General features: G+C 34.8%; 1 protein-coding gene across 5 annotated transcripts in view; it reads right to left on the bottom strand.

The window, feature by feature from the left end:
- Positions 1-17,526, bottom strand: part of LOC129755947 (ras-specific guanine nucleotide-releasing factor 2-like) — a 546,013-nt gene that overhangs the window by 418,091 nt on the left and 110,396 nt on the right. For all 5 annotated transcript variants that reach the window (XM_055752664.1, XM_055752665.1, XM_055752668.1 and 2 more), the window contains exon 7: positions 2,675-2,995. In XM_055752664.1, coding sequence (XP_055608639.1) covers positions 2,675-2,995 — 321 coding nt within the window. The remainder of the gene's footprint in view (positions 1-2,674; positions 2,996-17,526) is intronic.

Here is a 17,526-nt window from a genome sequence, read left to right as displayed (position 1 = left end):
AAGAGATTTCAAGTTACTGTTACGCAGTTCGAGATATTTTAATCTTAGCACTAGTACTTTTTTTCCAAAATTTCATATTTGGAGCATAACTCAAAAACTGTTCTACTGAGATTTTTTTTTATTTCATTTTCGGATTCAGCGCACGATTTCACATTTAAAATGACCTTCAGTTTACTAAGTTTAAAAATGCTGAAAACTTGTGTAACCCTTGGTCACAATCATTGACCCCTAATTATGCAAACAAAATTTTCGTTATGCATTAAAATAAAATTTACTATTCTTTTTGTACCGCTTATTTCCGTGTATATCAAACGAAATTTTAACTGATTTAAATATTTTCATTTCCCAACATCTGATAATAATTTTTATTTTGAAGGAAGTTGTTAAAATGAGCGGAATTCAAAAAGTATGTGATACATTTTCAAAGGAAACTTTTGTATCCTAAAAATTGCATTTGCTTTCATTGCAGCCAAGAAAATATTCAACAATATTTGACCATCTTCCGGACTTTGACGGCGACTAAGATGGTAAGAAATTAGTGTTGAGGTAGCCAGGTGATCATTGAATATCATAAAACAAAGATTCTAACGGTGCCTGGTATCGAGAAAAGGATATCTCTGTCTACAATGAAGAACTTCTTCACTCTATATAATTTATTACGACGTATTTGCTGTCATTCCGTGCACCCATGTCGAAAAAACATTTAAATTTTTGCATTTCAATAACATCAATAAAAGATAATGAAAAAAGCTGTTTCCGAAGACATATTCACAACTATTTTATTCATACTATTTAGTATAATTGATATTTATCACTTAAACTAACTTAAATTACTCGGATGGTATTGTATTAAATTTAACATAACTTTCAAAAGTTTTGGTAAAATATCATCAGATTGTGATGGAATGTTTGCTGGGAATATTTTATAATGACAAACACACTTCTGCACACCAAAAATCCACTAGGACACATCGTTTTAAATGTATACTGCAAACAAAACCAAAAGCAAACGAAAATGTTATATCTTGTTTGAGATAAAGGGCAGCGAATTTGATCAGTCATTTTGACTAGTCAATTTTGGAGTGTCCATGGGGGAAGAGCTAGTGAAATAAAAAATAAGCAGATTTGAAGAGATTCAAAATTCATGAAAAGTCGTATTTTTGTGATTTTTTAAAATAAAGGATACAAAAGATATCAAACAAACAAAGTGTCAAACCAGTCATTTTGACTGGTACGGTCTATCTAGTGTTAAAAAATAGTCTTCTTCTTAGAAGCCTATAAATCTAAACTTTTGATACGAAAAAAAAGTTTCTACATTTTGTCCTTTCCATGGGCTAATATTCCAACAGACCGATCAAGTTTTGGTATTGTTATTATTTCTAGCTTAATTTTAATTTCGAGCCCCCCAAAACGGGTCCTTCGCACGAGCCTGAGCCAACCCCATTTTTAACATTGAGAAGGATTCAGAATACAGACCCCGCTCGATTTTGGCAACACGCCCGTACATTTTGTGTTGCCAAGATCGAATGTTGCCAAAATTGAACGGTTTTTTTCCTCAACTTTTTTTCAGTTATTTTCACAAAATAACAAATATTATTATCAAAATCGTTATTTTTAGTAAATTGCCGAACATTTGTAGTAATTTTTCATTTTTTCATCATGTTTTTTTTATGCATTTTGCACTTTTCATGTTTTGTTTATAATGTTTGTTTTCATTAGTCATATTTGCTGTTTTTGTCATTCTTTATCATTTTTTAGTTGTGTTTTATCATTTTCAATCTTTTGTTTGAATTTGTTTTTTAACTTTTAGAATTTTCATGTTTTTGTCATTTTTAAGTACTTTATGAAATTTTTAAAAGCTATTGTTTTTATTGTTGCATTTTATCACCTTTTCAGAACATAAAAACATATTTATGATGCTTGTCTAAATTAAATTGGTCCTGTTATGATAAAAACTAAAAGGTTATGTTGTTTCTAAAAACCGTTCGATTTTGGCACATCTGCCAAAATCGGATGTTGCCAAAATCGAATGTTGCCAAAATCGAATGTTGCCAAAAACGAACGGGGTCTGTATATTCTATCTTTTAGCACGAAAATTGTGGAACACCGTGCATAACCCGTGCTAAATCCAAAAACCGCAAATATTGAATATTGAAATGTTTTACAAGTGAAACATACACATTGAAGATTAGATTTGAAATGAATCTTTGAATCTCAAATTTAACAGCCATATGAAAATCCAAATTTCATTTTGATTTAAGAACTGAATCTGATGCTATTTCAACGGAAAAGTGCATTTTATTACTGCTTTTGCTGGAAATTAATGAAAGACACTGAGAATCAGTAATTTCACGTTAAGTGAAATATAAGCTCAAAGTTCAATCAAAAGGACAAATTTCTTTACGCAAAACCATTTACCAATAATGTCCACCACATGCAATGGAAAAAAGACTTTAATTGATTCTTTGCAATCAATTAGTTTCCTTTACACGAATTGATCTTTTCAACAGATCTCGTTAAACGAACTAAATCCTCAATCAAAACGTACCCTCGAGGGAATCGAAATGGGGAGAAACCTCACAAATGTTTCGCACCCGCCCACGCGAACGAAATGAAACCAAACGAAACGAAACGTAGAGAAAACGTACTACACAAAACCCCAAACAGTCGTTACCTCCAGCTGTTCCAGGTATTCCTCCTCGGCCTCGACCATGCTGAACACCAGGTGGTTCCGTTTCCGCATCGATTCGGCGTGCGGAGACCGGATGTACTCCTCGACGATTTGCTTCCACCTTCGACGGCACAGCCAGCCTCGGAAGAAGCTCTGCACCTTCTTGATCTTTCGCAGTTCGATGGAATCGTGCACCGAGGCGCAAAGGCCGGGCAGGGATGAGTGCTCGTCCTGGCCCGGATCTCCTCCCGGAACGCTGAAACTTCCCCGCCCAACCGGAGTGGCCGAATAGCTGGACCGGGTTTCCTTACGGAGCATGCAAATCTGTTCGGACGAGATTGGGAAAATTGATACATATTCATAAATCAGTTTGCACCGGAAGCATTTGAGAATATGAATATGGGAAATCATAACTATCACAAGCTTGAACTTTAAACCATGTGGGATGATTTTCAAATCACGAAACGTATTAACACATCTGCTCACGGGTTTTGTTGGTTCTGAACAGCTATTGATTCAAATGCTTCACGTCCAACGCAATGAATAAAGAGTTTAAGTTTATCAGGAATTCATCACTTTGTGACTAGAGTGTCTTACTCGGGGTTTCCCGACCGGGAGTATCCGGGAACGAAAAAAAAAATCGGGAATTCACAATTCCCGTGAAACGCCAAAAAATCCCGGAAATTCCCAAAGCCAACAAAATGTGCTAAATGGATAAGATTGAGCAAGAAAATTAGAATTCTTCCTTGATGGCTTAGATGTAAACTTTTTTTTCTCAAAACTGGTTACATTAAATTTCATAAAAAAAAATGTTTTTTGTTCGAAAACTTTACTAATTCCAATAAAGAAACGCTACGAAATGAATCAGAATGTACTACTTTGCAACACTCATCATTTAGAGCTTCCGTTTTGTAAACTGTTGACAGTAGTAACATCATCAGCAAAAAAAAGACATATTTTGAAACAAAAGGATAGTTATGTGAAAATGTAAAAGATTTTATGAATAGAAACCCTGAAGTCTAGCTAACCGACTACCATTGATAGTGAAAAATCTTTCTCAATTATTTCAAATTTTTTACGCGAGAATCAGAGGCGTTTGTTGGTTAAAGTACATAGTTTTGGGTCTTGGTTAATTGCTAATTGAAGACATTATAAAAGTTTGAAATGTATTGTAATATTACTAACTAAAAATATTAAAATATCGTATAAATAAGGTTTCGCATGCAGTACAGTATTGAAATCTTCATTTTCAAATTTTTCCGGGATCCCGTGAATTCTCGGAGGAAAAGGATCGTCAGATTTCTCGATTCCCAGGAACGCTTAAATCGCCTGGTACACTCTACCATGGACGCTCTATTTAAAACATTCTTCCCTGTCATGAATGAAAGGGTCATACAATAACATTTTTCTTCTTCATCTGTTTAAAAAAAAGCAATAGCCCCTCACAGGCTACACTAACTCGGATAAACTTTTCAGGATTTGACTTATTCCAGAGGTCGCTCCTTTGTTTTTCCCTGTTTTTGAGGAGACTGAGACATAGTGAATTCACCAAAATTGAAATGTACTGTCCTATGATCAATATACTTCTTAAAAAATATGGTACAGAAACCAACATCACTCTCAAAACTCGAGTAAATGGCACATAAGATCATATTCAAAGTTGTGTAAAATTTCACTAAATCTAAAGAGTGTATTGGAAAAAGAATGCAACACATTTGTTTTGTGAATAACTCTTGAATGCATTGATGTTAATAAATGAAATTTTCAGTGAAGCTACTTAGTAATGTTATGTATATGTGTGCAAAATTTGGTGTCAATCTGCCAAGTGGTTTTTGAGATAGCGACCAATACAGAAACTAATTGACAGAATTTTTTGGGCAGGATCGAGAAATCGAGGTCTCCCAGTGGGAGACCCAATAACCGCTGTAAATCAAATATTCGACCTTATTTCATATGTTAAAATGTTCAAAAAGTCATAGAGAATCTAACAATAAGCTTAAATGTTAACAAAAGTGAAGATAATTAAATTTATGAGGTTTATCAATCATTACCCGAAAAGATCAATTAGGGAAGTGATAAAAAACGAAAATCCTGGTTCTGGTTCGTCTACCTGAATAATGAACAAAACAGACTTAATTTCTAAAAAATAAAAAAAAATATGCCCAAAGGTAGAATAAGCAAAATACGGTGGTTAAATCATGCGCAAAATAATTGGAGCGCTAGAGAGAAAATAATTTGAAAAATTTCGTGATGGACAGAAAAACAAACCCTTAAGTAGGCACCACGTAAGTTTCCAGCCAAAAATTTTTCGTTGAAAAGTCTAGTCTGTATTTTCCGAAGATAAAACTGAAAAAATTCATGTATTGAACTTGAGAAGGCTGACGATCTGTAAAAACTGCAAATCAGCCAGTGTTTCATCTCGATTGACATAAAATTGGCTAAAAATATAAAGAAGACTCTCTTTTTTTTCTTAGCGGCTCACCACACGCTCTCATATCAAAAAGCTAATTTGAGCCCCCTGGTAATGGATGCTAACAGTTCGCACAATGTCTGGCAGCAAACAAGAAAATAACACTTAAAACTAAAACGCGGACAAACTTTAATCATGCTGAGAACATAAAAAATATTATTTACTAAGTATGAAAAAACAAAAGAGAATTTTACTCAATGAATCTCAGTGGAAGAATATTCCTTTGAAGAGATCCATTTCGATGATTTACAAATTAATTATGTATTTTTGAGAATTGCGAAAACAAAACTAGGACTTAATTATTAGGACTAAATTTTCGGCTAAGAACTGTTTTTTTATATTTTCCTTCTGGAAGGCTGTTGAACTTCGTAGGACCAATGAAAGAAATTCGACGTTGACTAAGACAAGTAGAAGCTGCACATAAGTTGGTGTGATTCACGGGTATCATGAACTCTCCGGCCCGCATTAAATAGGTAATTTTGGTTATGGTTAGACGAGTGCAGATTATCGAATGTGTAAACAACGGTTTGCAAATCGCACAGTATAGAGAGAGGTAATATATTATGAGATCTTTCGGAATAAAGTAAATTGGTTCAAAAGCGGCCGTTTTTTCTTCATAGCACTTTAATAAGTTCAACAAAGTGTATATTCTATTTAAGTTGGATTTGGAATCGTTCCATTACGCAAAAACGGTGGTGGAGTTATAAATAGTCAAATATGTTGTTTTTATGCCGAAGGAGGACGATCGGGTATATTTGTCAAAACTTCAACCAAATTAACAATTTTGAGTGATTTTGAAAATCAAGACTCAGGAATTAGAAAACGTAATCAAAAATAGCTTTGATTTGGGAAAACGATTGTTCATAATGCATTATAGATGGCGCACGTGGTGTCCAAAAATTTAAGTCGAAAAACTTCTTCATTGAACGTATCTAGAAATCCACTTAACAGAACTGTATGTATGCGGTTCCACTTGAAAAGCTGTAAACAAATCAAAGTGTTGCATGTTTTTCGAATACACTCCTTACTACCCTATATGTATTGCAAACATAAAGGCACAAATTCTATTTATTATTTAAAAAAATCACTTTTTTGAATTCTATTTCGCTTACTAGTTGTCAATCGATTCGGACGTGTTTTTTCCGCTCCTCCGTACTCTGCGTTCATCTTTTTTTTGTTTATCGCCAGCTGTTTTTAAATTAATTAAAATGAAGTGTGAAATTTGTTCTCTGGACTCTGCCACTGATTCAATCATGTGGAAGTGCATTGGTTGCCCGCGAGTTTTCCATGCATCCTGTGTGGGAGTTGTTATTCAAAGAAACACATTGAGGAGCAAAAAAGTGGATTCCAGTGCGTACCTCTTACCGTGCTGTCAAACTTGCCAGGAGCTCGTTAATGCTAAGCTAGAAATCAACAGTTTAGCAGAAGAACAAAAAAAACTAGCTGAACTGATTCACAAAAACACGGAGGTGGCGCATCGCTTTGCGCTTCAGCATGATCAGTCAAACATGATCTTAGAGGCGATCGAAGGGCTAGAAATAGCTATGCAGGCCATTAAATTAGAGCTCACTACAATTAATAAAAACAGCACTTTAGCTGGATCTGTCGCTGCGTTGAAAAACCATGTGACATCGCTTTTCGACACGGCTATGTTGACTTCGCAGGAATGCCTAACAAAGTCAATTAATTCAGTGACGTCAGGTCTTTCCAAAGACCTGTGCAACATAAATGAGGAACTCAGTCAGCTACAACAGCTGTCGATGGAAATCGCCTCAAGTTGCACGATTACGTCAAACCCAGTATTGGAGCTTGATATACTGGATGAGTTAAAAACATTATCAGCCAACATAGCCTCTGCCCGTTGTCGTTCTCCCTCACCTCCGACACCAGATTACCCAAGCCTAGATATCGAGCTAAACAGAAAATTAAAATTAAATGACTCAGGTTGGCGACTTCTGGGTACAAAAAAGGTGTGGAAAGCTGACTGGGCAGAGTTCGATATTCGCCAGTCGCGTCGCAGAGAGCAACAAAAAAACGCTGATAAAGCGAAAAAACGAAGAAAACGTCAACGTCAAATCAAACCGATCAAAAAGCCTTCCACTGACAAAGAACTGCTTGCTGCCGCCAAGGTCACGTTTAATAGGAAACCTCAGCCGAAAACAAAGATCCCGACCTTCATCAATTTTCAACGTGGAGATACTCTAAACCCTGGACCCTCTACTGTATCATCAAATACTCCACCACTGGACCCTGGACCCTCTTCTGTGTCACCTAATACGCCACCACATCATGATAGGCTACCGGCTAGGTTCCCGACTACTGCTGCGGCAACGACTTCACCGTACCAAGCAAATATGTGCACACATCATCCATCGACTTCCATGCCGCCATATGCAACGTTCAATCCGTGTCCCACTTCATTCAGTGCACCCTTTGCCGGCCCCTGCTACCACCATGGCCCTAATGCATTTGATTTCAACAACCCGGTAATGTATCCATATTTTCTGCCCCATCGACGCGTGCCACTATAGGTACTAGCTCTTTGATTAATGTTGACCAAGCGGATCGCGTTACAATTCGTTCGCGCGACCATAGAACATCTTCTGCCCTGAATACATCCGCTATAGTAAATAATAATGAAATTGTGGCTTATTGTCAAAATTTTAACAGAATGCGAAGTGCATCGAAATTGAATATAATTTATAAAAATTTAGCAGCTAGTAGATATACTATAATTTTGGGAACAGAAACAAGCTGGGATGTAAACATAAAGAGCGAAGAAGTTTTTGGTTCTAGTTTCAACGTGTTTAGAGATGATAGAAACTTTCTTCTTTCTGACAAGAAATCTGGCGGTGGTGTGGTTGTGGCAATCAGCTCTGTCTTCGATTCTGAGCTCATTCCTACGACTAAACACAAAGAATTCGAGCAGGTGTGGGTCAAAGCCCGCATCTTCAATGAAACGCATATTTTTGGGTCGATTTACTTTCCGCCAGAATATGCCACTAAAGAATATTTCCAAAAGTTTCTGTTTGACATTACTGAAATGGTCGCAAATTTTGAGCCCGAATTTAAAATACACCTTTATGGCGACTTTAACCAATCAAGTCTCCAATTCTTAATTGATGAAGATAATGAAAGCATTCTCTTGCCGATCTGTGGTGATAATGAAACACTGCAAATTCTTTTTGATAATCTTGCTTCTTTGTGTCTTAATCAAATAAATCATGTAAAAAATGCCTGTAGTCGATATCTGGACTTATTATTTTCCAATTTGACTGATGATTTTTGTGTTGTAGAAGCTTCAGATCCAATTTGGAAAAACGAGGTCTTCCACACTGCTATCGAATTCTCAATCATATGTCCTGATCAAAAACGTTTACCAGATGATTACGAGTTTATAGAGACGTTTGACTTTTTTCATGCTAACTATAATATGATTAAAACAAAATTACAAGTTGTTGATTGGCAAACAATATTCCGAGCTGAAAACTCAACAGACAATCAAGTGGAGATTTTTTACAAAATTCTTGGTAATATTCTCAATGAATACGTTCCAACAAAATTAAAGCGACGAACAAATAATAACAAAAATCCGCCATGGTTCACGAAAGAGCTTGTGCATTTAAGAAATAAAAAGCAGAAGGCACATAAAAACTGGAAAAAGAATCCATCATTAGTCACTAAGTTAGAACACCAAGAAGCCAGTAATCGACTAGCAATACGCTTAAATACTTCTTTCCAAGACTATAATATAAAAATTGAGCAAAACATAAAATCGAACCCAAGAAACTTTTTTAGATATGTCAATACAAAATTAAAAAATAATAGTTTTCCATCTCGCATGCACTTTGGCAGCATAGAAGGTCAAAATTCCGACGAAATTTGTAATCTATTCGCCGACTTTTTCCAAAATGTTTACACTAGTTTTTCCGAGCAAGATCGTGATACTTTTTTTTTTTTTTTTTTAAATATGTCTTTATTTGTATCAAATCATCATTACACTTATATTACATTATTGCATTAAACTAGGTGTTCAGCTCAATAATGAACTGTTCTAAGCCCTATAGTTAACTAGATTATAAAAATTTATTTATAAGATTTAAATTTGCTGAGCGCAATCAAGTTTTTAATGTAGGAGAACATCCTGTAATAGCAAAAATATTTTATACTTAAAACTAAACACTATCCTAAAATTAAACTAAACATAAAGAGAACGAATCTCTGCGATGGAAGACTGCATCGATTTGCCTCTGAAGTTGGAGATAATTTTGTTGGCCATCTCTCCGATCGATTCAATGCCCGCAATCCGATGAAGATCTTCGGTGCTGTGCCAAGGTGGAAGCCGCAAAATCATTTTCAGAACTTTGTTCTGAATCCTCTGGATGGCTTTCTTCCTCGTCGCGCAGCAGCTAGACCAAATCGGAACTGCATACATGATCGCTGGTCGGAAAACTTGTTTGTAGATGAGCATCTTATTTCGCAGACACAACCGGGATTTCCTGTTGATGAGAGAATAAAGAGATTTAGTGTATTTATTACATTTAGATTGAATATCTTCAATGTGATTCTTAAAAGAAAGATTCCGATCAAGTGTGAGTCCCAAGTACTTCACGTGATCAGACCATTCTAGAGAAACCCAATTAAAAGTTATGGAATGATTTTCATTAGGTTTTAAAAAATTTGCTCTTGGCTTATGGGGAAATAAAATAAGTTGAGTTTTGGAAGCGTTAGGAGAAATTTTCCACATTTTCAAGTAATTCAAGAAGGAGTTTAAATTTTGTTGCAATCTACTGCGTACCACCCGTAAATTTCGACCTTTGGCTGAAAGCAAAGTATCGTCAGCAAATAATCTTCTACCTTTTCCTTCTGGGACATCAGGAAGATCAGAAGTAAAAATATTGTATAAAATAGGCCCAAGTATACTACCCTGAGGGACACCAGCTCTAATGGGTATCCTTTCAGAGCATGAATTTTGATAGCTTACTTGCAAAGTTCGGCTAGTCAAATAATTTTGAATAATTTTGGTGAGATATACAGGAAAATCAAATCGAGCTAATTTAGCTACTAAACCTTTGTGCCAAACACTGTCAAAAGCTTTTTCAATATCAAGAAGAGCAACACCAGTTGAATATCCTTCAGATTTGCTAGCGTTAATCATATTAGTTACACTCAAAAGTTGATGTGTAGTAGAATGTCCATGACGAAAACCAAATTGTTCATCAGGGAAAATAGAATTCTGATTAATGTGAATCATCATTCTATTCAAAATAACTCTCTCAAATAGTTTACTTAAAGAAGGAAGCAAACTGATTGGTCGATAACTTGAAGGCTCTGAAGCACTTTTTCCAGGTTTCAAAATTGGAGTTACTTTGGCATTTTTCCATTTATTGGGAAAATAAGCCAAGTGAAAACATTTATTGAAGATTTTAACTAAAAAATTTAAAGTGCTTTCAGGCAACTTTTTAATAAGAATATAGAAAATCCCATCTTCCCCCGGGGCTTTCATATTTTTAAATTTTTTGAAAATCAATTTAAGTTCATCAATATTTGTCTCACAAGAACTTTCAAACACAATTTGCTTAGAAAGAATATCATCAAATTCTAGGGAAATTTGAGCATCAATTGGACTTACAACGTTTAAATTAAAATCATGAGCAGACTCAAATTGTTGGGCTAATTTTTGAGCTTTTTCTGAATTAGTTAAAAGAAGTTTATCCCCATCTTTCAAAGTAGGAATTGGCTTCTGGGGCTTTTTTAGGATTTTAGTTAATTTCCAAAATGGCTTTGAGTAGGGTTTTATGTCCTCTACTGCTTTAGCAAAATTTTCATTACGAATGAAATTTAAACGACGTTTGATCTCTTTTTGAAGGTCGCAATAAATTAATTTCAAATAAGGATCCCTAGTACGTTGATATTGGCGTCGACGAATGTTTTTCAGTCGTATCAAAAACTGAAGATCATCATCAATTAAAGGTTGATTAAATTTATGTTTAACTTTAGGTATTGAAGCGGCTCTAGCATTGACTATTGAAGTTGTCAAATTTTCTACAGCCAAATCAATATCTTCTATTGAATTCAATGGAACGTTTACATCTAAATTACGTTCAATAAAATTCATATATCGCTCCCAGTTAGCCTTTTGAAAATAAAAAGTTGATTTTAAAGGGTTTTCAATGGGACTTTGGGATAAAGAAAATGTTACTGGAAGGTGGTCTGAATCGAGGTCCGCATGAGTAACTAATTGACTACAATGCTCGCCTTCCGTTAGAACCAAATCAATTGTGGAGGGATTTCTAATTGAAGAAAAACAAGTATGCCCATTAGGATATTCAACAGTATAATAACCTGCAGAGCAGTCATTAAACAAAATATTCCCATTTGAATTTGATGAAATATTATTCCAAGATCGGTGTTTTGCATTAAAGTCGCCAATAATAAAAAATTTAGATTTATTTCTGGTGAGTTTTTGTAAATCTCCCTTCAAAAAATTTTTCTGTTCACCGCTACATTGAAAAGGCAAATATGCGGCAACAATTATAATTTTCCCCATAGAAGTTTCTAATTCAATTCCAATTGTTTCTAAGACTTTTGTATTGAAAGAAGGAAGAAGTCTAAATTTGAGACGACTATTGATGACAATAGCTACACCCCCACCTTGTCGATCAAGTCGATCATTTCGTAAAATTTTAAAGAAAGCATTGCTTTTTAAGTTATTGTCTGGCTTTAAAAAAGTTTCAGTGATGGCAGCAATATGTATGTTTTGAGTTTTCAAAAATAAAAAGAACTCGTCTTGGTTAGCCAGCAAAGATCTAGCGTTCCAATTCATAATATTTAAACATCTATTTGGATCCATGAGGGAATCGTAAAGTCATAATAATTTTGTTAGCATAATTAAAAGAAGTTTGGAAAGCTTCAAACATTGAATTTGCTTTCAACATAAGTTGCATCATTTCCATTAAATTTTGATGCAAAAATTTTAATTTTTCCTCAGTAATCTCACCCAAATCAACAAAATTGTTGGAATCAGAAGAGGAAGGAGAAGAAAAAGTATTTGAATTTCGGGGGTTTTCCCAAGCCTTCGCATGAACGTTGAGACTTGGTTTTTTCCCATTTTTATTATTTATGCCTGGAGAAGGCAACCCATTTTCAACCACCTCTGAGAACGATAAACAACGAGTCTGTGGCGCAGAATCAGCCCAGGTAACATTAAAATCACTTCGGGTATTACCCAGCCGTGATTCCAATGTAGGCCGAGGCTGACTGCGAACAGGCAGGTTGTTTGCCGGTCTGACGTGTGTAGACGAAAAAGAGGAAGGAGGAGAAGAAACTTTTCTGGAAACTTTGGGGTTTTTCCTAGAAGCAACAATTTTTGCCCTAACGGGACAATCTAGAGAATTCGAAGAATGATTACCTGCGCAATTCGCACACTTAAAAAATTCTGTTTTTGGCTTATCACCTCCAAAAAGGCATTTAGATTTTTCATGATCGAATGAGCCGCAAAACATGCATCTGGCATTCATTCTACAATTTTTAGTGCCATGACAAAAAGCTTGACAACGACGACATTGCGTAATATTTTGTAAAAAATTGGTATGGGATTTACGAAAAGGTTCAAATTTTACTCGACAATGAAACATAAGACGAGCCTTTTCCAAAATTTTCAAATTATTGACCTGATCCTTTTTAAAATGGATCAAATAAAGTTCAGGAGCAAAACCAACACTACTGGTATTATTCGTGTTGGTTCTTTTCCTCATTTGAATTACTTGAATTGGAGAAAAACCTAACAAAGAATTTAATTCATTTGTGATCTCATCCGGTGTCTGATCGCCGGTGAGACCACGAAGTACAACTTTAAAAGGACGATCACCTCTAGTGTCGTACGTAAAAAATTGGTGTTTTTTATTATTCAAATAATTTAAAATTTTTTGAAAATCATTAAAAGATTCCGCCAATATACGAGCAGTTCCCCTTCGACCGATCTGAAAAGAAATCTTCACATCCTTGACGGAAGTGACGATTTCTTTTCGAAAGGCATTGAAGTCAGGAATCGTGACCGTTATTGGTGGAATCTTTTCGTTTTTAAGAGTATAAGAAGAAGAAGAAGAAGGTTTCTTAGTACTCTTATCAGAATTAAATATGAATATTTCCTCATCACCAATGTTATGAAGGACATCGAATGAATTGGAAATTTCAACTTTTTTGGCAGATGGCCCTGGATTAGGTTCAGCAATCCGTTTTCTTCCGGCCCTTGAGCCGGCCGAAGACTTCCCCATGCTGGAAAGAAAAGAGAAAATATGAATAAAAGAAAATGAAAATAATTTTAGCACTGAAAAGTGCTGATTGAAATACAGGTAAGGAAAAAATAAATAATGTAAAATGTTCCTGCAGGTACACAGCAACGATACGATGCTCCGGCGTACGTGTTGACGGCTCAACGGTACAGATGGAAGTGAGATCGTGATACTTCGTTTTTTAGTTATCTCTCTGATTCAACGGTACTTACTGTAGTAGAATCAATTTCCTTTGAAGAAATATGTAAAACCATTTCTTCCTTAGACAGCACTAAAGGGCCCGGGCCTGATGGAATTCCTCCACTTATTTTAAAAAATCTAGTAAATGAACTGAGTATGCCATTGTTTCTTCTATTTAACTCTTCATTGAAATCAGGTGTTTTTCCTCAAGTATGGAAAGAATCATTTCTTGTACCCATATTCAGGTCAGGAAAAAAATCTGACATAAACAATTACAGGGGCATAGCCATTTTATCGTGCATACCAAAACTTTTCGAAGCTATAGTGAATGCAAAAATATATAACCAAATTAAAACACTCATTATTGAAAAGCAACATGGATTTGTTAAAGGAAGATCTACAGCCACTAATTTACTCGAGTTTGTTACCTATAATATTAGCTGTATGGATCGCGGTAATTCTGTACAGGCTTTATACACGGACTTCAGTAAAGCTTTTGACAGAATTGACATCCCCATGTTAATTTTTAAATTAAATAAACAGGGTTTCAGTTCACACCTACTGAAATGGATAAGGTCCTATTTAACGAACCGCTCACAAGTTGTTAGATTTAATGGTTCACTTTCAAAAAGTATCTCCGTTACTTCTGGTGTGCCTCAAGGCTCCCATCTCGGCCCCTTATTATTTATTTTATACGTAAATGATATAACTTGTCTTCTCAAGCAGTCAAATGTGCTAATTTATGCTGATGATATGAAACTTTATATGAAAGTGAATAGCGAAGAAGACTTTAGAATCTTTCAAAACGAAGTTAATGTATTTAACAAATGGTGCACTAAAAGTCTGCTCAAACTTAACGTGGCAAAATGTTCAAATATTGTATTTATCAGAAGAAAATGTCAGTCATATGAAATTGTCAAATTGGGAGATGATCCTGTCGAGAGAGTCAACAAGATTAGAGACCTTGGAGTTATATTGGACTCAAAACTTACCTTTGTAGATCACTATAACTCAATAATCCAGAAATCAAACGGTATGTTAGCATTTATAAAACGTTTCAGTTATAATTTTAAAGACCCATACACAATAAAAACATTGTACACAGCTTATGTAAGATCTATTCTTGAGTATTGTAGCGTTGTGTGGTCGCCTTTTCAAATTTTACATAAAAACCGTTTGGAATCAGTCCAGAAACAATTTGTTCTCTTCGCTTTACGAAATTTAGGATGGTCTCAGAACCAATTACCTAGCTATGAATCACGTTGCCTGCTTATAAACATGGAAACATTAAGTGTAAGAAGAGAGTTTGCTGCAATCTGTTTTGTAAACGACATAATTAATCAGCGCGTTCAGTCTGCTTATCTACTAAATCAATTAAACTTTTATTGTCCTTGCCGTCATTTAAGAACAAGAAATCTTTTCATTATAACCTCTACTCGAACTGATTATGGAAAATATAGTCCTGTTAATTGTTTAATGTATAGTTATAATAAACATTATGAGAATATAGACTTAACTATGTCAAAACAGCAGCTGAAAAAAGGTTTTTACGGTAACAGGCACCGAAGAACCTGACTTTGTAAATGTAAAGAAAAATTATTATTATTAAGCTTATTTGAACATTGTAATCTCTAGGTTTAAGTTATTATATATATGTAGCCTACACTGTTTGGCGGAATAAATAAATAAATAAATAAATTTATCAAAAAATTATTGGATACATTTTAGCCATTAATTAAATTGTAATAATTCCGTGCTAAGCAATGATGAACATCCATTCAGAAGAAAAATATATCTTTTTTGACTCGTAGGATCAAGTGAACCCATAACATACATTTTGGAAAACTAATTCTTAAAAAAAATAGAGATTTTACTATTGCTTTAAAAATATGGCATTAAAAATTCATTTTAAAGTCTTGAGATTGACATATTTGAATAAATAATGAGATTTGAATTTTTTCGTGTAGGAAACATTTAATGATAAAAAAAGATCATAAAATCACATTTTGTAAGATTTTTCAAACAAAGTGCAAAAACTCGAAGAATAAAATATTTATTGTTTTTTGGTTGTGATATCAAAAAGATGTAATACAATTTTGTATCGGAAACTGATAACATAATCATCTTTATTCTCGTCAAGTCAAATAATCAAGTAAGGTTACAGTAGTGATTGATATGTCGGATTATCCATCCGTTATAGTGGCAACACTTCTCTTATGATTTCCTAACTGTTCACCTGGCATCTATTTTAGTGAACACTACAAATTCACTAAGGCTATGATCATTTAGTATCCGGGCACTTTATTTCGGTGATAACTACGTTATTAGAGCTCGGATATGCAAAAATTTAGCAGCGTTGTGTTGGTTATGAAAAGGACTATCTTGCCTATTTTTGTCAGATTTTTAAGTTAATGTGTGTTTGAGATATTTACGATGCAAAAAGACATGGTAATAATAATTTTGCACAAATTTGCGCCTTTTGCGCATTTTCCGCCTCGAAAATTCTTCATTGTCGACTTGAAAACTGATTCTTTTTACGACTGATTCTTTTTTGGACCAAATGGTTAAGAAGTATAAGGAGCCACTCTAGAATCCACACGAAGTTAAAATTAAGCATCGGAATGGAAACTTTGATCTTAAATGTGGTATAAAGTCTATGGTTATTGGGGATAACTGAATGAAGACCCCTTAAATAAAGCAATTAATCCATTTCCGTCAGTCAAAAAGTGTTGTCTGACTAGTAGACACCAAGTAAATAACTTATAGTGTACAGTTCCTTAGATTGCAATATTTGCAACCGGTTTTTTAAGCAATGCGACAGATGTATCCTGATGGACGAAGAAATTTATGTTAAAACCGGATTTAAGAGATCAAATTTCTCGAGATGCCTACTCATGAAAAGGTTCCAACCAGATTCCAATTGCTTTTTCCAGGTAAGTTTGTGTAAAATATCATGATTTTGCAAAGTTTTTACTGCTGTGGTAATAATAGTAGATCAATACATGACTGACACAAGTGTGCAAAGATAAAAAAGAGATTTTATGAAAAAGTAAGAAAATTTCTTGAAATCATTGATAAATAATTTTTTTTAAATTTTCATATTAAATTTCATATTAACACCTTCATTTCCTCCATAGAAAGTTTTTTGATCAAATGAATAGTTTTTAAAATACAAGCGTTTGTAACTGCCCGGATACTAAATGATCATAGCCTTATTTGTCGATTTTTACACTAAATATCGAAAATGCCCAAACTTGAGAACTGCCACCCGCCAAATCTAAGTTCTAGATTGACAACTTAAGTTTGTGAAAAAATCACAGCTTACCAATACGCCAACTTGGCCTTCAAGCAGAGAACTGTTTTTTGGGGGGTTTTTGTTGTAAGCGCATCTGATTCTGTTATCTCCATCGTGGCAGATTTAGGTTTTGGGGGGTAAGTTCAAAGCGAAGAACTGTTTTTTTTTTTTGGGGATAACTTTTATTCCCGCTTCATTCGCAGAAAGTATCGCATATACGGTGTTGTAGCTGCCTCTCTCAACAACTCTCCAGTGGTCGAGCGGGATCCCGTACCGGCAGTGTTTTTTTTTATTTTGATTTCCATTTTATTGCGGTATCAGATTTTGGGGGATGAGTTCTCCTTTAAAAACTTAACTTTGGGTTATGCCTCCAATAGCCAAACCTGTAGGAAGGGAGTTTCATTCGGGTTGGCGAGGAAAGTTCTCAAGTTTGGGTATTTTCGAGGTTCAGTGTAAGCCTCGTTCACACTAGGCAACTTGGACTGCGATTTCGGTTTCTGAGACTTGTTTATGTTTACATTTTGATTGCTGAAGGTCTCCCATACTTGTCGAGAGACTTGAGACGAGACGAGATGCAAATGTAAACATAAACAAGTCTCAGTAATCGAAATCGCAG

This window comes from Uranotaenia lowii, chromosome 3, assembly GCF_029784155.1.
Source record: "Uranotaenia lowii strain MFRU-FL chromosome 3, ASM2978415v1, whole genome shotgun sequence".
In the NCBI taxonomy this organism is placed as follows: Eukaryota; Metazoa; Arthropoda; class Insecta; order Diptera; family Culicidae; genus Uranotaenia; species Uranotaenia lowii.
The sequence above is the reverse complement of the archived record's forward strand: the minus strand, read 5'-3'. Positions and strand labels throughout refer to the sequence as shown.